Consider the following 21,710-nt stretch of genomic DNA (forward strand, 5'->3'; position numbering starts at 1 on the left):
AATGTGAGTCATTATCAGTCACCAACACCAAGGGAACCCCTTCTCGACTAAACACCTTTCCCAATGCTTGTATCGTGAAATCAGAATTTGGTGAAGTTGTAAAAAAATTTCAGGCCACTTTGAAAAAGAATCAATGACTACTAGTGCGTAGTATTTGCCAAGAAATGGTCCACAATAGTCAGCATGAATCCTCTGCCAGGCCTCAGACGATACTGGCCATGGCACATACTTCGAAGGATGATTTTTCAACTGATGACATTTCCCACAATTGTTTGCCGTACGACATATATCTGCATTTATCTCTGGCCACTAACATGTGAGTCTTGCCAAGGACTTCATTTTCTCAACACTTAAATGACCACTATGAAGATTTTCAAGAACAGATTTACGCAATGAAGGAGGAATGACAACACGATCATTTAAACACAGAATACCATCAGGAGTAGTAGATAGCTCATCCCGCTTTGAAAAATAGATAGGAAATCTACGTTTCAAATTAGCATTCCAATCTTTCCTTATAGCACTGAGTATACATCCAAAATATTTGCGAGTTTCTCTAATGAAATCTGAACGTCTCACTGGTAAAGGTTGCACTAACAAACAATCCGAAGTATTAATAGGTTTATCTTGTAATGACTTTCGAGAAATGTAATCAACATGTTGAATCTGTTTGGCACTTCTGTGCTGAACCGTATAGTCATATGCACTCAAAGCAATACTCCATCGCTGAACCATAGCTGCTGAGGAACGTGCTAAGGATTTTTCGGGATGATAAATAAACTTTAAAGCTTCATGATCAGTAACAATAGTGAATTTCTTTCCAAATAAATATTTATGAAGTCTTTTAACAGCCCAAAACACAGCTAATGCTTCTCGCTGAGTCTGTGAATAATCTTGTTCAGTAACAGTAAGTTTGCGTGAAACACAAATAACTGGTCTACCTTCCTGTTCCAAAACTGCACCAATTCCCACAGGTGATGCATCAGTAATAAGCACAGAATGTACATTAGGGGAGTACGTTCGAAGAACAGCATCCCTTTGAAGAAACTTCAGTAGACTTCGTAAGCATGACTCTTGTTCCTCACTCCACTTGAATGAATTGGATGTCAAAATATTAAATAAACAATTTGCACGAAAAGAAAAATTAGGAATAAAACGGGAGTAGTACTGAAGAGCACCCACTAGTGAACGTAATTCTGTAAGATTTTTCGGAGACGGTGCATTAGTCAGTGGAGCTAGTCGTTTCATATCTGGTCTAAAACCATTACCATCAACTAGGTATCCAAGGCATTCAAAACTAGATACACAAAATGAACACTTATTTGGATTAACTGTAATATTCTTTTCAATTAAACGACGTAATAAAGCAATAAGTCTCTGGTCATGAACTACCTTATTAGAGCCATGAACAATGAGACAATCTTGATAAACTTCAATACCTTCAAGATCACTAACTACTTTATTCATAACTTCCTGAAATATGGCTGGAGAACAACTTAGACCAAATGGAAGGAAATTGTATTTGAACAGACCAAACGGAGTGTTAATTGTCGTCAAAATAGATGAAGATTCATCTAAAGGAATTTGAAAATAAGCATCTTTTAGGTCAACTTTCGAGAACACTTTGGAACCATGAAGTCGATTTAAAATATCTTCAGCCTCTACCGTCGTGCGCGTTTGCTTCAACAAACGGGAATTCAGAGTTAATCTATAGTCACCAAAAATTCTAGGGGTCTTGCCGTCCGACTTCAGTGGTGTAACGATAGGAGTACCCCATGCTGAAGACTGAATTGGTTCAATTATGACTTTCACACACAAATCGTTTAATGTCTTATGTACTGCTTCTCGAAGACCATAAGGAATTATTCGTCTTTTAAGAAAGACGGGATCACCCTGTACTTGAAGTTTTATAGGCTTAATTTTCATACCTCTACTGCACTTAGCACACATAGCTATCAAATCTTTAAGTAAAGTATCAGAATTTTCTTTAGAAACGATGAAGGACAACTCCACCTTAAGCCTTTTCAAATTCTTTAAACCCAAAATTGACAGTCCTGTTTCGCTAACTAAAAATTCACAAGGTATGTATGAAGAATTATCATCTCTGATTAGCAATTCACAACATCCTCGTATAGGCAGTCTGTGTCCAGTAATCCCCAGTATTGATACTTCAGTGGGTCGTTCAACAACGTTAGGATCTAAAGCTTTCATGTTCTTGAATGAAATAATGGACTCTATACTGCCTGTGTCCAGAATAAAGTCATGAAATGAACCAAGCGATGTATATAGTCGCTTCTGAATATGAGCATTACCTTTCGAAATAGTAGACAAAGACAAATGATCACTAGAAACATCCGAATTATTGAGATTTAAATTACAAGATTTAGTACAGCTTGAAGCAAAATGGACAGTAGCTTTGCATACTGACTGAAAGTGTCCTACCTTACCACATTTAAAACATTTAGCATTACAAATACACATGAATTGCTAGCACGAAACTTTCCATAAGGTAAACATTTACCAAACTTCATCTCACCTTTGTGATTTGCCTTGTAATTCCTCGTTGAAACACCTTTCATATTTACTCGAGAATAGGAATCACTGTTAAATGAACGAAAGTTTGATTGACCCTGAGATTGTAGTTCATCACGACGACTAAGCAAAGTATTAGAAATCTTCATCGACTGGATATCAAGTTTATTGGCTGCTTCGTAGTTAATACACGCAGTTCTAGCATCTTGAAAGGAACAGTTTGGCATTTTTAATAGCTCTCTTTCCAAACTCGTTATGTTAATTCCTGCAATTAATCGATCTCTCAGTTGCACATGAAGTTGATCACCGAAATTACACTTGGCAGCTTGTTTCTGTAATTCAAGGATGAATTCCCGAGCCTTTTGGTCATTTTGACGAACCATCTTATGAAACTTCGCTCTTTCACGGCATTCAAAACTGGTGCATTTTACATGACTTAATAATAGCTCTTTAAGAGTTGCATAGGGGAGTGAGATAGGTTTTTCTGGATATGCCAAAGTTTTTAATAAGCTGTACGCTTCTCTCCCAATGAATGTCAGAAAATGTGCCACAATTTTCTCACCTTTAACATCTTTCTTGGTCATGCTCCAAATTTCGAACCTTTCCAAGTAATCCTCAAAAGCTTCAGGAGTTGAATGAATATCTAACTTTTCCATTGCAGGCTCCATCGCGACGCCAATATGGTATTCTAATTGTCGTATGAACTAGGAATTCCAGGATTAACGCAATTCAGTTAGGACGACACAGGCAAAAACGAATGTATTGTATTTAGAATTCGAAATCAAGCATTCAACCAGTACAAAGGCATCATTACTTCGTTCAAATACCACATGCACCTTCAAGCAAGATCGTATGTACATGGCTACTCCACCCCCAATTCCCGATTTTCTGTCGTTGCGAAACAAAGACATCCCAGGTACTGCTAACTCTTGGTCCGAGAACTGAGATGTCCAAGTTTCAGTTATTTCTATCAGATGAGCCTTATTAGTATTGCTAAGTTCATGTAGCTCATCCATTTTATTCGGTAGACTCGCGGCGTTCATGTATAAGCAGTTTATGCTTTCAATTTGAAACGTGTGAGCTTCTTCCTGTTTGTCTGTATGAGCCTTATGTGAATGGACAGGTAGCCTACCTATATAATGTTTGCCGAGTTGGTAGGCCCTGTCCTTTACACGTTTTTCTTATCATCGAGACAGTCCACAAGTGGAATGGTCAGCTCCAACTTGCTTTTGTGCTTTTAGTTCAGTAAGTGGACTAGATCCAGTCCTTCTTCGAAAATGCTATGGTATGTAATGCTTTTACTGATAGTCAGTCAATCAGCTGAAACGCAGGACCAGGCACATATCTGCATCGGTCCAAGTTGCCATACCTCATTAGCACAGGAAGATGAACAGCGAATTCATAGAAGTAGTTAATTCAGTGGTGGTAATACATAAAAGAAAGATTGCATATAAGGACATAGTACAGGAAGAAGGAATTAGTTCGTAGATAGAAAGATATGAAGTGATTTTAATCTCTTAGTTTAAGGGAAGACAGAGAGTGTATACACCTGCGTTATTGTGATCGATTCCAAGCCGCCCCTACCTTTCTCCCAACCATCCCCAACCCTAGTCACCATTGTGTGTCGTGGTAGTCGGTGTTCAGGCATACGTAACACGTGACCCGACCACCTCAGTCGATGAAGATTCGCAACCGCATCAACTGATTTACCGTCATTCCCTATTACCCTGCGTCTAACCTCATTATTACTTACCCGATGATCCCAACAGGTGTGAGCAGTATTTCTAAGACATCTATGATCAAATACTAGCAACTTACGAGTATCTTCTACTCTTAATGGTCACGTTTCGCAGCCGTCAATTAGAACAGAACGAACTGCCGGATAGTATACTCGTCCCTTAATTGATAGACGGATATCTCGCCTTTGCTATAGGTCACGTAAGTTGGCAAAGACCAAACGAGCTTTTCGAATCCGTACAGAGATTTCATCAGACACCAACCCATTAGGACTGATCACACTTCCAAGATAAGTGAAGTTCTCGGTGTGTTCGACTACTTCACTCCCTACCCTTAGTTCAGGTGTTGACTCAGACCAGTCCTGAAGCAACAACTTGCATTTAGAGGGGGAGAAACGCATCCCAAACATTCTGGCATATTCAGTCGACGAGAGCGTTATTTCCATCAGTGGGTCTGTGATGAAGTTAAACAAAAATGGAGAGAGTGGACAGCCTTGCCGGACAGTAATTGATGCAGCCACGACCGAGTTTGAAGCCAGCCTGATTTCGTCGTGTTTGCAGTTCACGAGTCTTAGTTAGGCGACCGGTAATTATTGACGCTAGTATTTTAGATGCTATATTAATCAAATCAGTCCTTCTATGGTTATCACAGGATGATTTTGATCCCTTCTTATGTATTAGGACAATCAGTGACTGCGATCAGTCAGGTGGGATTACGTCCGACTCCAAGATTTTAGCTAAAATGTTAGTCGACCTAATCGCTAAAACTGGACCACCATCCTTAAAGACCTCTGGAACCAATCCATCTGAACCAGCTGGTCTTCCTTGTTTGAGATTAACTATAGCCTATTGAACTTCAGCTGGCGTCGGGGACCTACTTCAATGTTCCATTCACGCTGTCTGGGAATGGTGGGTAGTTGCAGAGTAACTGAAGGCCGGCTGAACTGCTCCTTAAAGTGTCCCACCCATCGTTCAAAATGTCTGGACTGTGAGAAGATAAGAGTGTCCTCTTCTTCCGAGATAGTCTCATATTTGACTTATAAATTCCAGTTTCTTTTATTAGTCTGAAAAGTTATCCTGTTCTAACTACAACCGCTGCCTTTTTCATTTCTTTTGCTTTCGTTGCCCACCACTGCTCATTTTTGCTCTTTATTGTGCTGAAAGACTGATGGAATGAGCTTACGAGACTTCATCCGTAATACAGATGTTTCAGAATTCTACTGGCTTTCGTAACTCTTTGTTTCAACTTACTAATTAATGTCGGTGCCGTATACACATCTTTCCAAGCAACATCGGGGTCATCCTCGTCACTGAGTTCAATTCTAATAGGTTTCCTTGATATAGCTTTTGTGCGTCCAGTGAGGCGCAAGCAAATGCATACTCGTATTAGAGCATGACCACAGTCTAAACTTATATTCTAGAACAAGCAACAGTCTTCTACCGACCCTCTCCAACGATGACCGATGGCAATATGGTCAATTCGAGTCCATCGTTGGTTTGGTGTAGGGGGTCTCCATGTCAGACGATATCTCTCCTTATGCTTAAAATTTGTGTTCGCTAAAAATAAGCGATTGTCTGAGCACAGTTGCAGCAGACCATCACCATTATCTGTTCGCTGTGCCGGAATACTAAAATACCCATCTAAATACCTTTCTGTTTGGCTTAGGCTACCTACTTGAGCATTAAAGTCACCCGCTACGAGTACTATGTCTGAACGACTAGCTTACTGAAGAAGTTCAGAAAGCTTTCTGTAAAATTCATCTTTCACTTAATCCGATCTGCAGTCAGTTGGGGCGTAGGCAGAAATGACGAAAAGGCAACGAGGTGTGTCTCTATCCTTCCGAATTCTTACAGAGCCGTCTAACCGAACAGCACATAGACAACTGTCAACGGGAACCCATCCTAATAGTGTTTGTCCCGCCCTCATGCTTAGTGCTATGCCTACACCTCCCAGTCCACGAGAACTGGTTATCGGGTCACCAGATACACGGGGGGTGTATCTCGTCGGCTCTCCGTTTTGCCAAGGTGAGGTAAAGTGAATGACCACACTGGAATCCTGTATGCGTGTTTCGGAGACACAGCATACATCAATGGAAAGAGACTCTAGGGTTTTAGTCAAGGAAGCCTGTTGACCGATTTGACATAATGTGCGTACGTTGAAGGCTCCAATGTGTAGTTTAGAGCGAGGTTTCAGTAGACCTGGGACAGGGTTTTGCGCACTAGAATCGTTGACTATGGTGACACTTGAGAAGGAAGTCAAGTGCGGAAGTTTGTAGTTGAAAGTCGATGTAGGAGGAATAATAGGAAGTGAAGACGGAGGTTGATTATGAATACAGTAGTCTTGAGTGCTGTTAGAGGTATGAGGGCGGTTATCACTTCCCAGTCGCCCACACCGTGGAAGGGTTGTCCTGGAGGTACCTGAAAAGGAAATTGGATTAGAGGTGGTCTTAGTGACCTGAGAGCGTGGCCGCAGTGCCCAAGGGACAACTGCTTGAGGTCGGTCACACATGACCTCTATGTGAGTAATTTCCGTGTTAGCTCCGTAATTGTTGAAACCTTACCGTCGGAGACGGATATCCGTGTGATAAAGCGATGTGTGCATTTCTAGGGTCGACCTTTTCTAACCCCACCCCTCCTTGTGGGAAGGCAGCATCGCTGTCATGCTGGTTGTCTGAGGGAAGCACCCTACTGTCATCACACCTTTGTGCAGTCATCGGTGCGACTTCTCCCCCGACCATTCGGTTTGCTGTTTTTAGTCTTATCCGTCTTTAACCGACCTGCCTGACGTGACGGGGCCTTGAAGGACGACTTTCCCAGCCATTATAGTTCGATTGGTTCATCACGGTAGGCAAGCCCGACCACCATGTCAAGGTAGTAGCAACGACCGGGTGGCACGAACCGTCGGCAACAGCCCATTCTGATAGAGATTCAACTCAAAACTTCTAGGTCTCGATGCGAGTGCACTACACTTGGACCACAATTAGGATCTATTAACATACACTTTCAACCTCGGTCAGAGATGAATATCATAACACGAAACACTACAATGACTATTTATGAGGCCAAAATGGTCATCTAGTTTATAAAGCGACATAAGAGCTAAAAGTCCCATGGTAACTTTTGGAAAAAAACCTCCGTTCAACAAATCCTCACTGTTTAGCTGAAAAGTATGCACTTTGAAATCCCTTATGGGTCACTCAAATACAGGTTCATATTTTTGGAAGTACACTCATCCGCGCAATATATACATATAGACAAAAATCGTAGGATTATAAGTTTTCTGCACTTTGTGAAGAAAGTATTAGAGGAATAAAAGTTTACAAATTACTTTTGAGAAGTATTTATATAAATTTACTGATTAGTTACAAGATGAATCGATCTACAGATAGTTACACTTTTAAAAATTTAAAGGATGAAAATATATATGATGTATCTATGACAGTGATTTTATGAGTAATACAGCACCAGCTAAAAATGTAGAAATGAAAAGAAGACCATTAGTATGAGTATATCCGGTTATTGGAGGGACAAATTGATAAACACCCGTGCTAGGTTTCATTGCTCTGCCTCTTTCGAGTTCATACTGACCTTGTGCTTTTGCCCACTGTGTCATTTTTTCCACCCATCTTCTAATACGAATGGAAAGAGAGCAAGAAAACTAAAATAAAATTGTGTGAATTGTAAGAACAAATAACACAAAAAAGAAAAAACTAATTCATATACCATAAGATTAGAGTGAAAACACAACCAGAAGGACATAGGGAAAAAAATGCGAAGATTATATTTCGACAGACAAAACTGTTGATAGTAAAGAAGATTGAACAGTTATTGGGTTATCAAAACTCTAATAGTAAAGTAACATGACACTGATCACCACCCAGTGATCAATCAATTGTGGTCTAATAGTAAAGGTGTTAATTCATTGAATGTAACTAGACAGATAGTTCAGTTTTACAAAAAGATGGCATTTGGCTAGCAGTAGAATCCAAGACGCGCGTTTCGCTCTATCTGGAACCTGTCCATCTATTTCATATAAACTTGTGTCAATGGCTAATATCAAGGCTATCTGCACAGAATATACATATGCCAACTAAGACTAGTTTTAATTCAGTCAACATATCAACAACGGCATAACCGAAACCGATACAAATTCGATTAGAAAGATGACGACTAGAAGTATTATCTTAATCATTAATTCCTTTGATATCAACAATTTGGATTTCAAGATTTACATTGGCGACCTTCACACTCCTAAAGTATACATGAAAGAAAACAAGAGTTTGGGTACTTAAACTTTTAAAGACAAACACGGTTATCGACGTTTCATTTATATGTATGATGAAAAACAGTTTGTATGATTATCACAGAAACTTAATATAACCTAATGAGTTTTAGTCTCATTTACATAACCGGATATTGGAGCATCACAATAAAACTGCCAATCAATTGAGTAGGTTAAAGAGTCAAACACATAATTTCAAATCAAAATCAGTTATTTTTGTTATCGGTAATACATGGATGAAAGCACTTAAAAATATCAATTACGGTCATTCAAAAGTCAATGAAAATCAACTACAGAACATTTTGAATGGTTATATTTTATTTTCGTTTACTAGGATGAATCGCCGGAGATAGCTAACAGGTATTATATCTTAAAACCTGTTAGTTAGTCGTAGGAAAACAAAAAGACAATAACTTTTCTAGTTTTGAACGTATAAATTGACAAAATAAGGATAGTCAATCGAGCATAACAAGAACCAAGTAGTGTCTTTAAAACCTCAGCCAGATAACGAGATAGCGGCGATAGATTACTGTAACCACACCAACTAATCCCAATTTATTATTCAATTTTAAAATGGGAACCAGTATTGTCTAACCACGTAGGCCAATTAGTATAAAAATATACAGTTACTAAGCTACATTAATTAATAGTTATTGTGTAACACCAAGTGAAGCAATGGTATTGTGTAGTAGATCTAATCTTTACGGAACAACTATAATTTAAGGTTTACTACCTACAGTTAGATACTGGTGAGCATATAATTAAATTATCACATTCTTTCTCTATTTAACTGTTAGGATATATATATTTTAAACGAAATCATACTGATCAATAGCAATGTATATATTTCACAGAAATGGTCCAGCACAATGTCGATTGCCTGATAAAAGTTACGGAAGGACTTAACTCCCGAAGCACACTCATGTGTGAAATATTCCGTCAGTTTTAATCAAAACAGTCAGTAAATACAGATATTCTTGGTCAATCAGTCTTAATCAATATAAAAGAAGTGTCTTGCATTGCTCTAATAACTAATATAATTAAAACTTATTACCACAGAAAAGCGTGATCCATTGGTTGCTATTGTATTCGCTATGAAGAACTCGTGAGAGTTAAGGTTTCAAAGGTTAATTAAACTGATGTTAAGTATATTTTACTAAAACACGAGCTAAACTTATTCATTAATGTACATGCACTTGATTACGAACCCATCTAACTAATTAATGGCATGATCACGTAATCTTTGATAGGAAAAAATATTTGTTTTAGATACTAGTAACTATTACTTAATGATGAATTGAAAATAGGAACTTCAGTTGCAACACACAACGTATACACAGTGAGTTTTCCCTGGTTAGTTGGAACGTAATTTATCATTAACAATCGTACATGGTTATCTGTAATTTTACGAATGTGAGGAGGAAAGTGAGCAGATACATATATGATACGAAAGGTAAGTAAGATATATGCTTTCAGTACACCAGCTTTTTAAAATGGTTAAATCAAGTGGTGTAAACCTGACCTAATTGCTCAAAATTCAGTGCTTTTACCACTCTTAATTTTTAATAGGCTAAATGCTTAACCCTGTTGAAGGATAAGTGAATCTAATCTGAAAACAATAAAGAAAGTGAGGGGCCAATATTACAAATCCACACAACAACCTATTAAGGTCTTATCCATTGAAACATAAACTTATACACCAAGCAAAGAGTTCTTATACATTTTTGTACCTAGTAAAGCTTATAAAAATAGTATGAATACCTGTGGACACAATAATCTATTGGACAGTCAAATAGCAAACAGAACTAACCTTCGCATTTCGTCCCCATAAGCTTCAAAACCAACCTTGTCAAGATCAGGTGGTGGATGAGGATAATGCATTCGAAAAGCACCAGCACTAATTCCAAAAGCATTGACTTTTCTATTTAAGTCATATTCTTGACGAGATTCCGACCTCCCAAGGACCGAATACGCCTCGCTTACTTCGGCAAAATGTATCTTTGCTTTATCATCTAAACACTTGTCAGGATGGTACTAATAAAGGTATCATTAATTAGACGTAAATAGAACCTTTTTAGATAGATCTAAGTAGGCAGCTTTAATTTCTTCTGGGGATGCTGTACTTTTGACATTTAAGATATTATAGTAATCTCTAACTCCTGTCAATGTGCTGAAATACTTGTATACCCAACGAAAAGTATGAGTTAATCTTCTAGTTTTATCAGAAGTGGCTAGGAACATATGATCGATTACAATTCCCTAATAAGAAAAAAAAGCTCAGTTACTTAAAATACACAGTTTTATGATATTTCGTTAATAACTGTCTAAAACCAGGGGAGAAACAGCGTAATAGTTCTAATTTTCATTGCTAAAGTTCCCGTACAATTTTAGTGGGGTTGAGTTCTCTGAGCTAGTATTGTCTTTTTAGACAATATCAGCACGTAACCACATAATCCCATCAATAACAAATCTCAATTGAAGCACACAACCGCTGACCAATTTTAAGTTTAGGATAATAGGTGGCTACTGAATTTCAGGGATAAAATAATAAGTTAAGCCATACACACAGAAACGTGAAATAAAAAGTCAGTAGTAAAAGCATTTGTATAATACGCAGATGCGCATCTGGTGCTAACAATACAGCGTTCTTAACTAAGCTGAGACTGACTATCATGGAAAGTTATTATTTATCATCAAGAAACTTAGTATAAATACCATAAAAACGAATACCTTCCACAAATCGTTCAGTATATGCATTTATGCAAATGCAGAAAATATAACTACCTTGTATATCTCAACCGGAAAGTATACGACTTCAAGCAGATCCAATAAACAAACAAAAACCCCACGAAAATGCAGTGATTAAATATAATCCCCATCATCAACACCAACTCTAGTCAGTCGAGTAAGTCAAGGTAGACGACAGTGGTAAATGTCTAAATCATCCCTAGAGGTCAAAGAAACTAGCCACATTAAAAGGCTTAGGGTAAGAAGCAGAGGTTATCAAATTTTATAAGGACAGTGCATTTGATTACTAGCTCATGATTAATGCATGGAAACATGAAGAACCTATAGGGGAAGAAATATTAAGTCATTTAAGTTGTTCCTTAACGTTCTGTTACTAGTTAGTGGTCTGATAGTGGATTAACAATGCACTGATAGATTCTCGTAAACTCATCCCATCATGCTCTGAACACGAACAACAGCAAACACAAATCAGGTCTAGGTTAACCAAAAGTCTAAGGAACGACCGTGAGCAGTGGTGTGCAACGAAGGCAAAAGAAATGAAAAAGGCAGCGGTTGTAGTTAGAACAGGATAACTTTTCAGACTAATAAAAGAAACTGGAATTTATAAGTCAAATATGAGACTATCTCGGAAGAAGAGGACACTCTTATCTTCTCACAGTCCAGACATTTTGAACGATGGGTGGGACACTTTAAGGAGCAGTTCAGCCGGCCTTCAGTTACTCTGCAACTACCCACCATTCCCAGACAGCGTGAATGGAACATTGAAGTAGGTCCCCGACGCCAGCTGAAGTTCAATAGGCTATAGTTAATCTCAAACAAGGAAGACCAGCTGGTTCAGATGGATTGGTTCCAGAGGTCTTTAAGGATGGTGGTCCAGTTTTAGCGATTAGGTCGACTAACATTTTAGCTAAAATCTTGGAGTCGGACGTAATCCCACCTGACTGATCGCAGTCACTGATTGTCCTAATACATAAGAAGGGATCAAAATCATCCTGTGATAACCATAGAAGGACTGATTTGATTAATATAGCATCTAAAATACTAGCGTCAATAATTACCGGTCGCCTAACTAAGACTCGTGAACTGCAAACACGACGAAATCAGGCTGGCTTCAAACTCGGTCGTGGCTGCATCAATTACTGTCCGGCAAGGCTGTCCACTCTCTCCATTTTTGTTTAACTTCATCACAGACCCACTGATGGAAATAACGCTCTCGTCGACTGAATATGCCAGAATGTTTGGGATGCGTTTCTCCCCTCTAAATGCAAGTTGTTGCTTCAGGACTGGTCTGAGTCAACACCTGAACTAAGGGTAGGGAGTGAAGTAGTCGAACACACCGAGAACTTCACTTATCTTGGAAGTGTGATCAGTCCTAATGGGTTGGTGTCTGATGAAATCTCTGTACGGATTCGAAAAGCTCGTTTGGTCTTTGCCAACTTACGTGACCTATAGCAAAGGCGAGATATCCGTCTATCAATTAAGGGACGAGTATACTATCCGGCAGTTCGTTCTGTTCTAATTGACGGCTGCGAAACGTGACCATTAAGAGTAGAAGATACTCGTAAGTTGCTAGTATTTGATCATAGATGTCTTAGAAATACTGCTCACACCTGTTGGGATCATCGGGTAAGTAATAATGAGGTTAGACGCAGGGTAATAGGGAATGACGGTAAATCAGTTGATGCGGTTGCGAATCTTCATCGACTGAGGTGGTCGGGTCACGTGTTACGTATGCCTGAACACCGACTACCACGACACACAATGGTGACTAGGGTTGGGGATGGTTGGGAGAAAGGTAGGGGCGGCTTGGAATCGATCACAATAACGCAGGTGTATACACTCTCTGTCTTCCCTTAAACTAAGAGATTAAAATCACTTCATATCTTTCTATCTACGAACTAATTCCTTCTTCCTGTACTATGTCCTTATATGCAATCTTTCTTTTATGTATTACCACCACTGAATTAACTACTTCTATGAATTCGCTGTTCATCTTCCTGTGCTAATGAGGTATGGCAACTTGGACCGATGCAGATATGTGCCTGGTCCTGCGTTTCAGCTGATTGACTGACTATCAGTAAAAGCATTACATACCATAGCATTTTCGAAGAAGGACTGGATCTAGTCCACTTACTGAACTAAAAGCACAAAAGCAAGTTGGAGCTGACCATTCCACTTGTGGACTGTCTCGATGATAAAAAAAACGTGTAAAGGACAGGGCCTACCAACTCGGCAAACATTATATAGGTAGGCTACCTGTCCATTCACATAAGGCTCATACAGACAAACAGGAAGAAGCTCACACGTTTCAAATTGAAAGCATAAACTGCTTATACATGAACGCCGCGAGTCTACCGAATAAAATGGATGAGCTACATGAACTTAGCAATACTAATAAGGCTCATCTGATAGAAATAACTGAAACTTGGACATCTCAGTTCTCGGACCAAGAGTTAGCAGTACCTGGGATGTCTTTGTTTCGCAACGACAGAAAATCGGGAATTGGGGGTGGAGTAGCCATGTACATACGATCTTGCTTGGAGGTACACCAAGCTCAGAATCTCGAGTTTAACGATCTTGAGGAATCCATATAGTGCTCTGTAAGATTGTCTGCTACTTCGAGGTGTCTAGTCGGAGTCATATATAGAAAGCCTATCGCCGACATCGAGTACGACAGTCATATGCTGGAAGGAGTCAGTTTTGCGGAACATACGTATATTGGAGGTGAAAACTCAACTGAAGCTTGGTTCTTCAACCTCATTAGGGATCTGGGATTACACGAAAATGTGAAGTCGGCAACTAGTTGGAAAAACAGTCAGACACCATCGCGTTTAGACTGGGTATTTACAAATGAAGAATTTCTAGTTGACAACCTTTCAATCCTGACTTTCCCTGGGCAAAAGCGATCACGCCGTTATAGCTTTCAATTTCGTCAGCAAAACTGAGCTAAGATATCCCACCAACAACTTGCGCTGGAAATTCAAACGGTTGAATGTGTCAGCTCCACAGGACTATCTACAACAGGTGGATGTTCACCCTCAACTTGATGTGGATGCTCATTGAGACTTCCTACTGCACACGCTCTTAAGTGCTACAAATCATTCAGTTCCTCAAACGGTCCCCCACAGCTATCAGCAACCTACATTTATCAGGAACCGCACTCTTCGCCTGCTAAGCCGCAAAAGGCACTGTTGGGCAGAGTACAAACGAACTGACAACGACGGAGCGTACAGGCAATACAAACATATAAGGAACATATGCACGAAAGTTATAAGAGAAGATAGGCTTCAGTACCAGACAAAGCTTATGGAAATATTTGCCTCTAATCCTAAAAGCTTATTCCGTTATGCAGCCTCTCTTCATCAAGCCAAAACAGGAATTTCCCAACTGCTAGGTCTTAATGGCCCGACCAACGACGACGCCGCTAACCTTTTGGCTGAACAATAATCTCGGACATTTAGACCGACCCACATAAACTATACTGACGAAAGCTTCATCTGCAACTCCAAAGGACTTTCCGAGGTGTACCTGAGCGCTGACTTGGTGTTCCGGAAACTGCAGCACTTAAGAGTTGACACTTCTCCTGGCCCGGATATGGTTCATTCTGCCATACTGAGGGAAGCAGCCTCAATCCTGGCAACGCCGCTTAGCGTGATGTTCTTACACTCGCTAAGCCGAGGAATACTACCGGAAAATTGGAAGCTTGCTCACATCACACCAATTTTCAAAGGAGGTCGACGCAGCAAACCTTCAAGTTACCGACCGGTGGCTCTTCTCTCAATACCTTCAAAAATCATGGAGTCCCTGATATGTGATGGTATAAATGACTATTTACTGTCCTTAAATTTCTTCACACCCCAACAGCATGGTTTCAGGAAGGGTTACTCTTGTATAACCAACCTGCTGACTGCGGTGGACAGATGGACAAGCATCCTCGATCACAATGGGAAGTTTGATATCATCTACCTAGATATCTCAAAAGCTTTTGATAAGGTTAACCATACATGTCTTATCAATAAGCTCAAACGATTGGGTATCAGGCGATCTCTAATTGATTGGCTCATTTCATATCTGAAAACTCGACATTTTAGGGTCAGGGTTAACTTTACTTTATCTCAGGCTATGGAATGTCCTAGTGGGGTCTCCAAGGGCTTAGTACTAGGACCTCTTTTCTTGATATATATAAATGATCTTTCACAACAGGTGTCGTCAAACGTATTACTTTTGCTGATGACGTGAAACTTTGGGAAGAGGTACGCAACCAAGAGGATATACAGGCACTTAAGGAGGATCTGACTCGACTTCAAAGTTGGGCAGACGATAAAGGACTTACCTTTAACACTTCAAAGTGTAAAGTAGTCCATCTGCGACATGTAGCAGACTACAGTTATGACTTAGGAAACTCCTCTATCGTATTATCCCAAGTCGAAAACGACTTGGTGCCCCACAATTTAAAGTCTTATGCTGATTGTGACAAAAATGCCTTCTGAGCAAACCTTGCACTGGTAACATTGAAGCGCATTTTTGGCCAGTTTGACGGAAGAACTTTCCATATAATCTTCAATAGTTTTATCCGTCCCCATTTAGAATACGGAAACATAGTATTTCCTCCCTCACTTCAAAAGGAGAAGGACACCTTGGAGCGTATCCAACGGCGAGTCACGAAATTAGTTCGAGGACTCAAATTCAAACCTTACGAAGAGCGCCTCCTTTCACTTAACCTTTACCCATTAGAGTATAGACGTCTTAGAGGTGAACTGATGGCTTATAGTATTCTTAACACTTCTGGGCATCCTCTCAAACACCTACCTAAGCTTAGTTTCAACACTAACCTAAGGGGTAACACCCAAAAACTGGAGACACAACATAGCAGAACGAACTGTAGACACAACTTCTACTCCTTAAGAGTTGTCAAATGCTGGAATGCGCTGCCGATCGAGTCAGTCCAAGCGACTACCCAGGAGTCCATTAAGAGGTAACTTGATCTATTCTTAAGGACTAAGGATAATATCACACTATGATTTACTAATTCCTATTTCCTCTTTTATTGTTAACATACCTAGGTTCCTGCCTGGAGGATTTGGTGATCCCCTGCTACTAGACACGGAAGCCTGTTGAGCGAAAGCCTCTTCTATTCCGTCCACAACCATTTGAACCTAAGGGAATCGCCCAGCTAGGTAATCAAAAGGATGTAAATCCTCCAAACTACGAAGCATAATTATTACGTCAGGGATAGTGAAACTCAATAACTAGGTACAATAATGTGCATCAGTCTTACTAAAACAAATTCGATATGGTACCAGAGCAGTTATCAGAATACCAGCGAAATTATAATTACGAATGAAACGACATTGTTGCACAACATTGATGACTCATCAGTCCAGGGAGATATATATCTCCCTGGACAAACTGTACACTATATGAGGAGAGATTTTCATACAAAGATCCACATGACCATTAAGAGCATTTTATTCGAATGGCCAAAATATATGACTTGATATATTTCGACTGGTCAGTCAAACATAACTGCAGTACTTCGAAGTACTTCAGGCATCTTTTAAATGTTAACAGCTATATATATTGCAGATCTGCAATAAAATGCATTAGCTGGTGTCTAGACTTCTCAGTTAATGTAATCTCGCTCTAAAATATAAAAGAGAATCGAGATAAACAAAGACCAAACAGTCGGCCAGTGATCAGAGCTACCTTTCTGTAGTTTACAACGAGGTCAAGTACCGATGACCTTGTGAAGCAGACTGTTGATGTGATGCAAAATTACTTAAGTGTAGCGAGTTTTGGTATGAATAATTCAATTTTTGTCAGTTATTTCTGACGTTAAAGATAGAGGTTTATGGTTGATGTTTCAGGCTATGAATTAAAGTAAGGAGTTTAAGCAAGGTTCAAATGGTTCAAATGGTTGTGGACGGAATAGAAGAGGCTTTCGCTCAACAGGCTTCCGTGTCTAGTAGCAGGGGATCACCAAATCCTCCAGGCAGGAACCTAGGTATGTTAACAATAAAAGAGGAAATAGGAATTAGTAAATCATAGTGTGATATTATCCTTAGTCCTTAAGAATAGATCAAGTTACCTCTTAATGGACTCCTGGGTAGTCGCTTGGACTGACTCGATCGGCAGCGCATTCCAGCATTTGACAACTCTTAAGGAGTAGAAGTTGTGTCTACAGTTCGTTCTGCTATGTTGTGTCTCCAGTTTTTGGGTGTTACCCCTTAGGTTAGTGTTGGAACTAAGCTTAAGTAGGTGTTTAAGAGTTTTGGAGTTAAAAATTATAACCAAGATTAGGTTGTAGAATTTTTAATTGGGATTAAGGTTTTCGTTATGTGGGTGTTCCCAAGGGTAGGCAAGCCATGCACACCTTCTGGACTCGGACCTTCGTGACGAATTGCATGAGTCTTTGTAAGGTGGCAGGGGAATCGATCATTCTGAAAGGCATTGTCCGGATCTCGTATAACTTTTTGGGGACGACAGTTGTCATTTTGGCTCTGTCGTTCGGATGTACCTTGACCTGAGAGATGCCTAATGCCACGCTCAAGGTTGAAAACCATTTGGACCTCGATAGTACCTCCAAAGTTTCATCAATAAGTGGGATCAGAAGGGGCCATTGTGTTTAGTTTTTAATGACCAACACAAAACCTAACGTTTCCAGTCTTCCTTCTGGTAGGCACTACTGGGTATGTCCATGAAGACTGTGATTGTATATTAAGGCCATTGTTCAATATTTCCATTATCATACAAGACAATCCGGATTGAAGTTCGATCGAGGTTCTCCAGAGCCCTTATCTAATAACATTGCACTTTCTGTATTGATCTGATGAATTATTAGTTTATTCCTTTCTAATTCTGTAAATGTCTATACAGTGACTTTAGAATTAACCCTCAGTGACTTAAGAACTTCTGCCTGCTCATTGTTTTGAACCTCTGACAATAATTGTTTGATTGGTGTCTTCGATATCATATCGATCAACAGACGTAGTAATACTCACATATTTCTGATAGAGCGAGGGTACGCCATTTTTACAGGCATCCTCAATGATTTAAAACATTGGTTTACAGATAAGATACAGCTCATGTAGGGTAAAATCAGTGAAAATAAACGGCAGAATATTCGCGCAGATATGCCAGAAAGTCAGCAATTAGGTATATGCGTTTGTAATGTACTATGAGTTCTCAGTTTACACGATCTGTTCAAAGCGTAATTGAGTCCACGTTGGGATCATGACAAACCCACATCACGTCCAAGCATGGTGAAGATGGCACAGGTGTTCAGTGTTTGACAACGCTTTAACCAATAACACCTAATATAACTCGTACCCACCAAGAAAAATCGAAAGACAGAATCGAGGAGATTAGAAGATATATTTGATAACTATCAATATATCGAGAATCGTCTGATCTAATCTGGCTAGCGATTGCAGTAGATGTTGAGCACGGCATTCCCACTCGTGATCTGGTGCGGATGCATGACCGAGCGCCTTCAGCTAGGTGAGTCCACTAAAACATGTGGTCAGCATCCAATGTCGAAAACTTACAGAGCTAATTATTTTGGGGATTTATTTACCGCTACAATGGCATTCAAGTGTTAGAATTTTTCTGCTCCCAGGTGTTTATCTACTGCAACTGTTTGATAAGTTTATGGTTAATATAAAATAGCAACTAAAAGGTGCATAATATGAGCTATGCATTTGTAAAACCTGTACGAAGAAGCTCCATAGCTATGTAATGCGAACGTGATGCTATAAGGATGAGAAAAAGGCAGAACAAGATTTCGGCCGAAGTATGGTAAATTAGTAGATGAAACTCATACTAGCTGTCATTATTAGGGTGGACTGTGTTTAATGAGTTTCCAGATAAGAGAGTTAAGTAATAAATAAAAATAAAATGTGGTGTGTAACGAGACGGAACTGAGTGGAATGATGAGGGACTGTCACACTTGGAGTCTAGAAGGCTGTTGATCAAAACCGAAAGTGCATCAAAAGAGAAAGGAGCCCTAACAAACGCTAATAACTATATCTTTTAATACATATTCTTCATTATTCCCGTTTTTCATTTAGGGTCAGCCACGATACCTACGAAGGTGTACTTAACAATTCATAGAGGGAAAGAGTCATGAAACTCAGATCTTAATGCGATTCGAAAATTCAGAGGATCTATGATATCTGTTTAGGCCTCAGACATGTTCCTACGTGCTAGAAGACCAGAACAAGCAGTGGCATCATGAAGAAGTATTACTGTGTGGGCGAGAATGATAATGATTGGTTGTTTGCTTAGTCAGACATGTAGATAGTCTGACAGGTGTCAGATGAGTTATATATCCCCCTATCCTTATTATTATTAATCACTTGTTACTGATTGTTAATTGCTGCTGGATTGTGTCGGGTTTTTGGTGTGGAAATGTATTTACGTTCTAGTCAGACTAATCACGTGTTCTTGATCTGAGTTGTGCTGAAGTCCTGTAGAAAAGACAATGGGAGGGAATCTAGTGTAGATAATCGTTTAAGGTAAGTTGACGTCCCATACATGTAAACGTAAAAACCCAACCGTTATAACACTGGACAAAGTAAAACCGAGCGTTCTAACGCTAACGTATATAACCCATCTGCCATGCATATCATGGAGGGGGCAACGTTCCATATTAGTGAATACTTTGTGGGGAAATCCTCCCGAGTTTCGATTTGGATTACTTAACATTGACCGTAGATACTTTACATCAAAAGTTATATATATGTTGACCCTGGTTAATGACTATAATACATGTAGAATAAGTGGGATTTCTGAGAAGTTTGAAGTACATAATCAAATTGGACCTAAGCCTCCTTTTTCAGAGGGGTTCTAGTCCTAGGATATGGTATCAGGAATGATAGTCAACGGGTGAATCATTTTTAAGCATTTTGTTAGTGAAATCTTGTCGTGTTCCTTCCATCTTTAGTGTATCAGAAAGGCGTAATTTGGGAAATAAGAACGGACAGTACTCATTGGTAGCTTTTACGCATATCAATATTAAGTTTTGCTTTATCAAGATAAGTTGGCTCATCTGTCTTCTCTGGTTCACTTCTTTCCCCCTCTTTTCAACGATATTCACATATTTCACATATTTGTGCTCGTATTTTGCTAAATGACTGGACTCTCTATTCGCCTCGCGCGCATCAGCTTCTCCGCTCGACATTTTGCTCTTTAACGGCATTCGAAATGAGTACACTTTACGTGATTCGATAGTAGTCCTTCGAGTTGCGTAGGGAAACGAGGTAGGCTTATCAGTAAATGCCAGAGTTCTTCGTAAGCTATGAGTAACTTATCTGATGAATGTGAGGAAATGAGCAGCAATTTTATCATCCTTAACATCTTTTCTAGTCATACTCTAGATATCGACCTTTTCTATATAATCTTAGAAAGCTCCAAAATTTCAGTCTTCAGTAATAAGGACAGATCTGTCGACCTATATTGATCCTTGTAATTTTTAACACTGTCGGTGTCTAATCTCGTATAGAATATATCAGCAGGATGTGCTGATATTACGTGTTCTGGTAAAGAATTTCAGTAATTCAGTACTCGATGTGAGATGCGGGACTTCAGTCGTAGACGATTTGATCTCAGTCTTCGAAACTTCTCAGAATATTCTCACAAATGATCAGTCCAAGACGAAAGAAAAAGATAAGACGTATTGGTACCAAGGTTATCGTTCATTATACGATAAGTCAATATTAGACCACCTCATATTCTACGGTAAGACGACAGAAATAAGTTGAAGTGTCTCAGTCTGTCTTTATAAGATAGGCCAGAGAAATCTCCTACCGATTTTATCCCTCGTCGTTGGATTCGTTCCAGTATATCCGCCTCATACTTGAGATAATGACTCTCTGCTTGAATACCATATTCCAAATGTGGCCTGACGAATGTCTGGTATAATAATTTAAACATTTCCTTGTCCAAATATTGGAATGACCTAATAGCCCATAATACCCTAAAGCCTTCGGCAACAATAGCCTTACAGTTACTCGTGCTTTCGAGGTCGCTGCTTATTATGACTCCTGAATCTTTATAGTTTATTCATTTGGGCTAGGTCATCTACAAAGTCCAAATTGTCTAATTGGTTCTGAGCTGTTCATTGTATTCCGCGTTTTCCCTCAGATGTCGAGGTCTTCATAATCCAGTCGACCACCAGAAGAAAGAGGAAGGGAGAGAATAAACACCCTTGTCTGACTCCGGCCATTACTTGGAATTCATCTGTCAGCTGTCCTCCATGCACGACTTTGCACTGTAGTCCATCATATGAGTTCCGGATAATGTTGACAATCTTCTCAGGAACTCTGTAGTGTCAAAGACGTTTTCATAACGTCCTCCTATCTACACTGTCAAATACCTTTTCACAATCAATGAAGTTGATGTACAGTGACGAG

At 39.5% G+C, this 21,710-nt stretch overlaps 1 protein-coding gene across 2 annotated transcripts; it reads right to left on the bottom strand.

The window, feature by feature from the left end:
• Positions 1–7,592: 7,592 nt before the first annotated feature.
• Positions 7,593–17,088, bottom strand: DNAJC4_2 (DnaJ sub C member 4; the record flags this gene model as incomplete). Of its 2 annotated transcripts, none has more annotated exons than XM_051211575.1 (4): positions 17,005–17,088; positions 10,621–10,809; positions 10,361–10,584; positions 7,593–7,894 (listed from the first exon to the last, which is right to left on the bottom strand). In XM_051211575.1, exons 2-4 carry the CDS (start codon positions 10,789–10,791, stop codon positions 7,702–7,704), a joined length of 588 nt encoding a protein of 195 aa, XP_051071649.1. In that variant the 5' UTR covers positions 10,792–10,809; positions 17,005–17,088. The 2 variants fall into 2 exon arrangements, with proteins under 2 accessions (XP_051071649.1, XP_012800418.1); XM_012944964.3 differs by having other exon boundaries at positions 7,702–7,897.
• Between the last annotated feature and the right edge of the window lie 4,622 nt (positions 17,089–21,710).

Source organism: Schistosoma haematobium, chromosome ZW, assembly GCF_000699445.3.
Source record: "Schistosoma haematobium chromosome ZW, whole genome shotgun sequence".
NCBI lineage: Eukaryota > Metazoa > Platyhelminthes > Trematoda > Strigeidida > Schistosomatidae > Schistosoma > Schistosoma haematobium.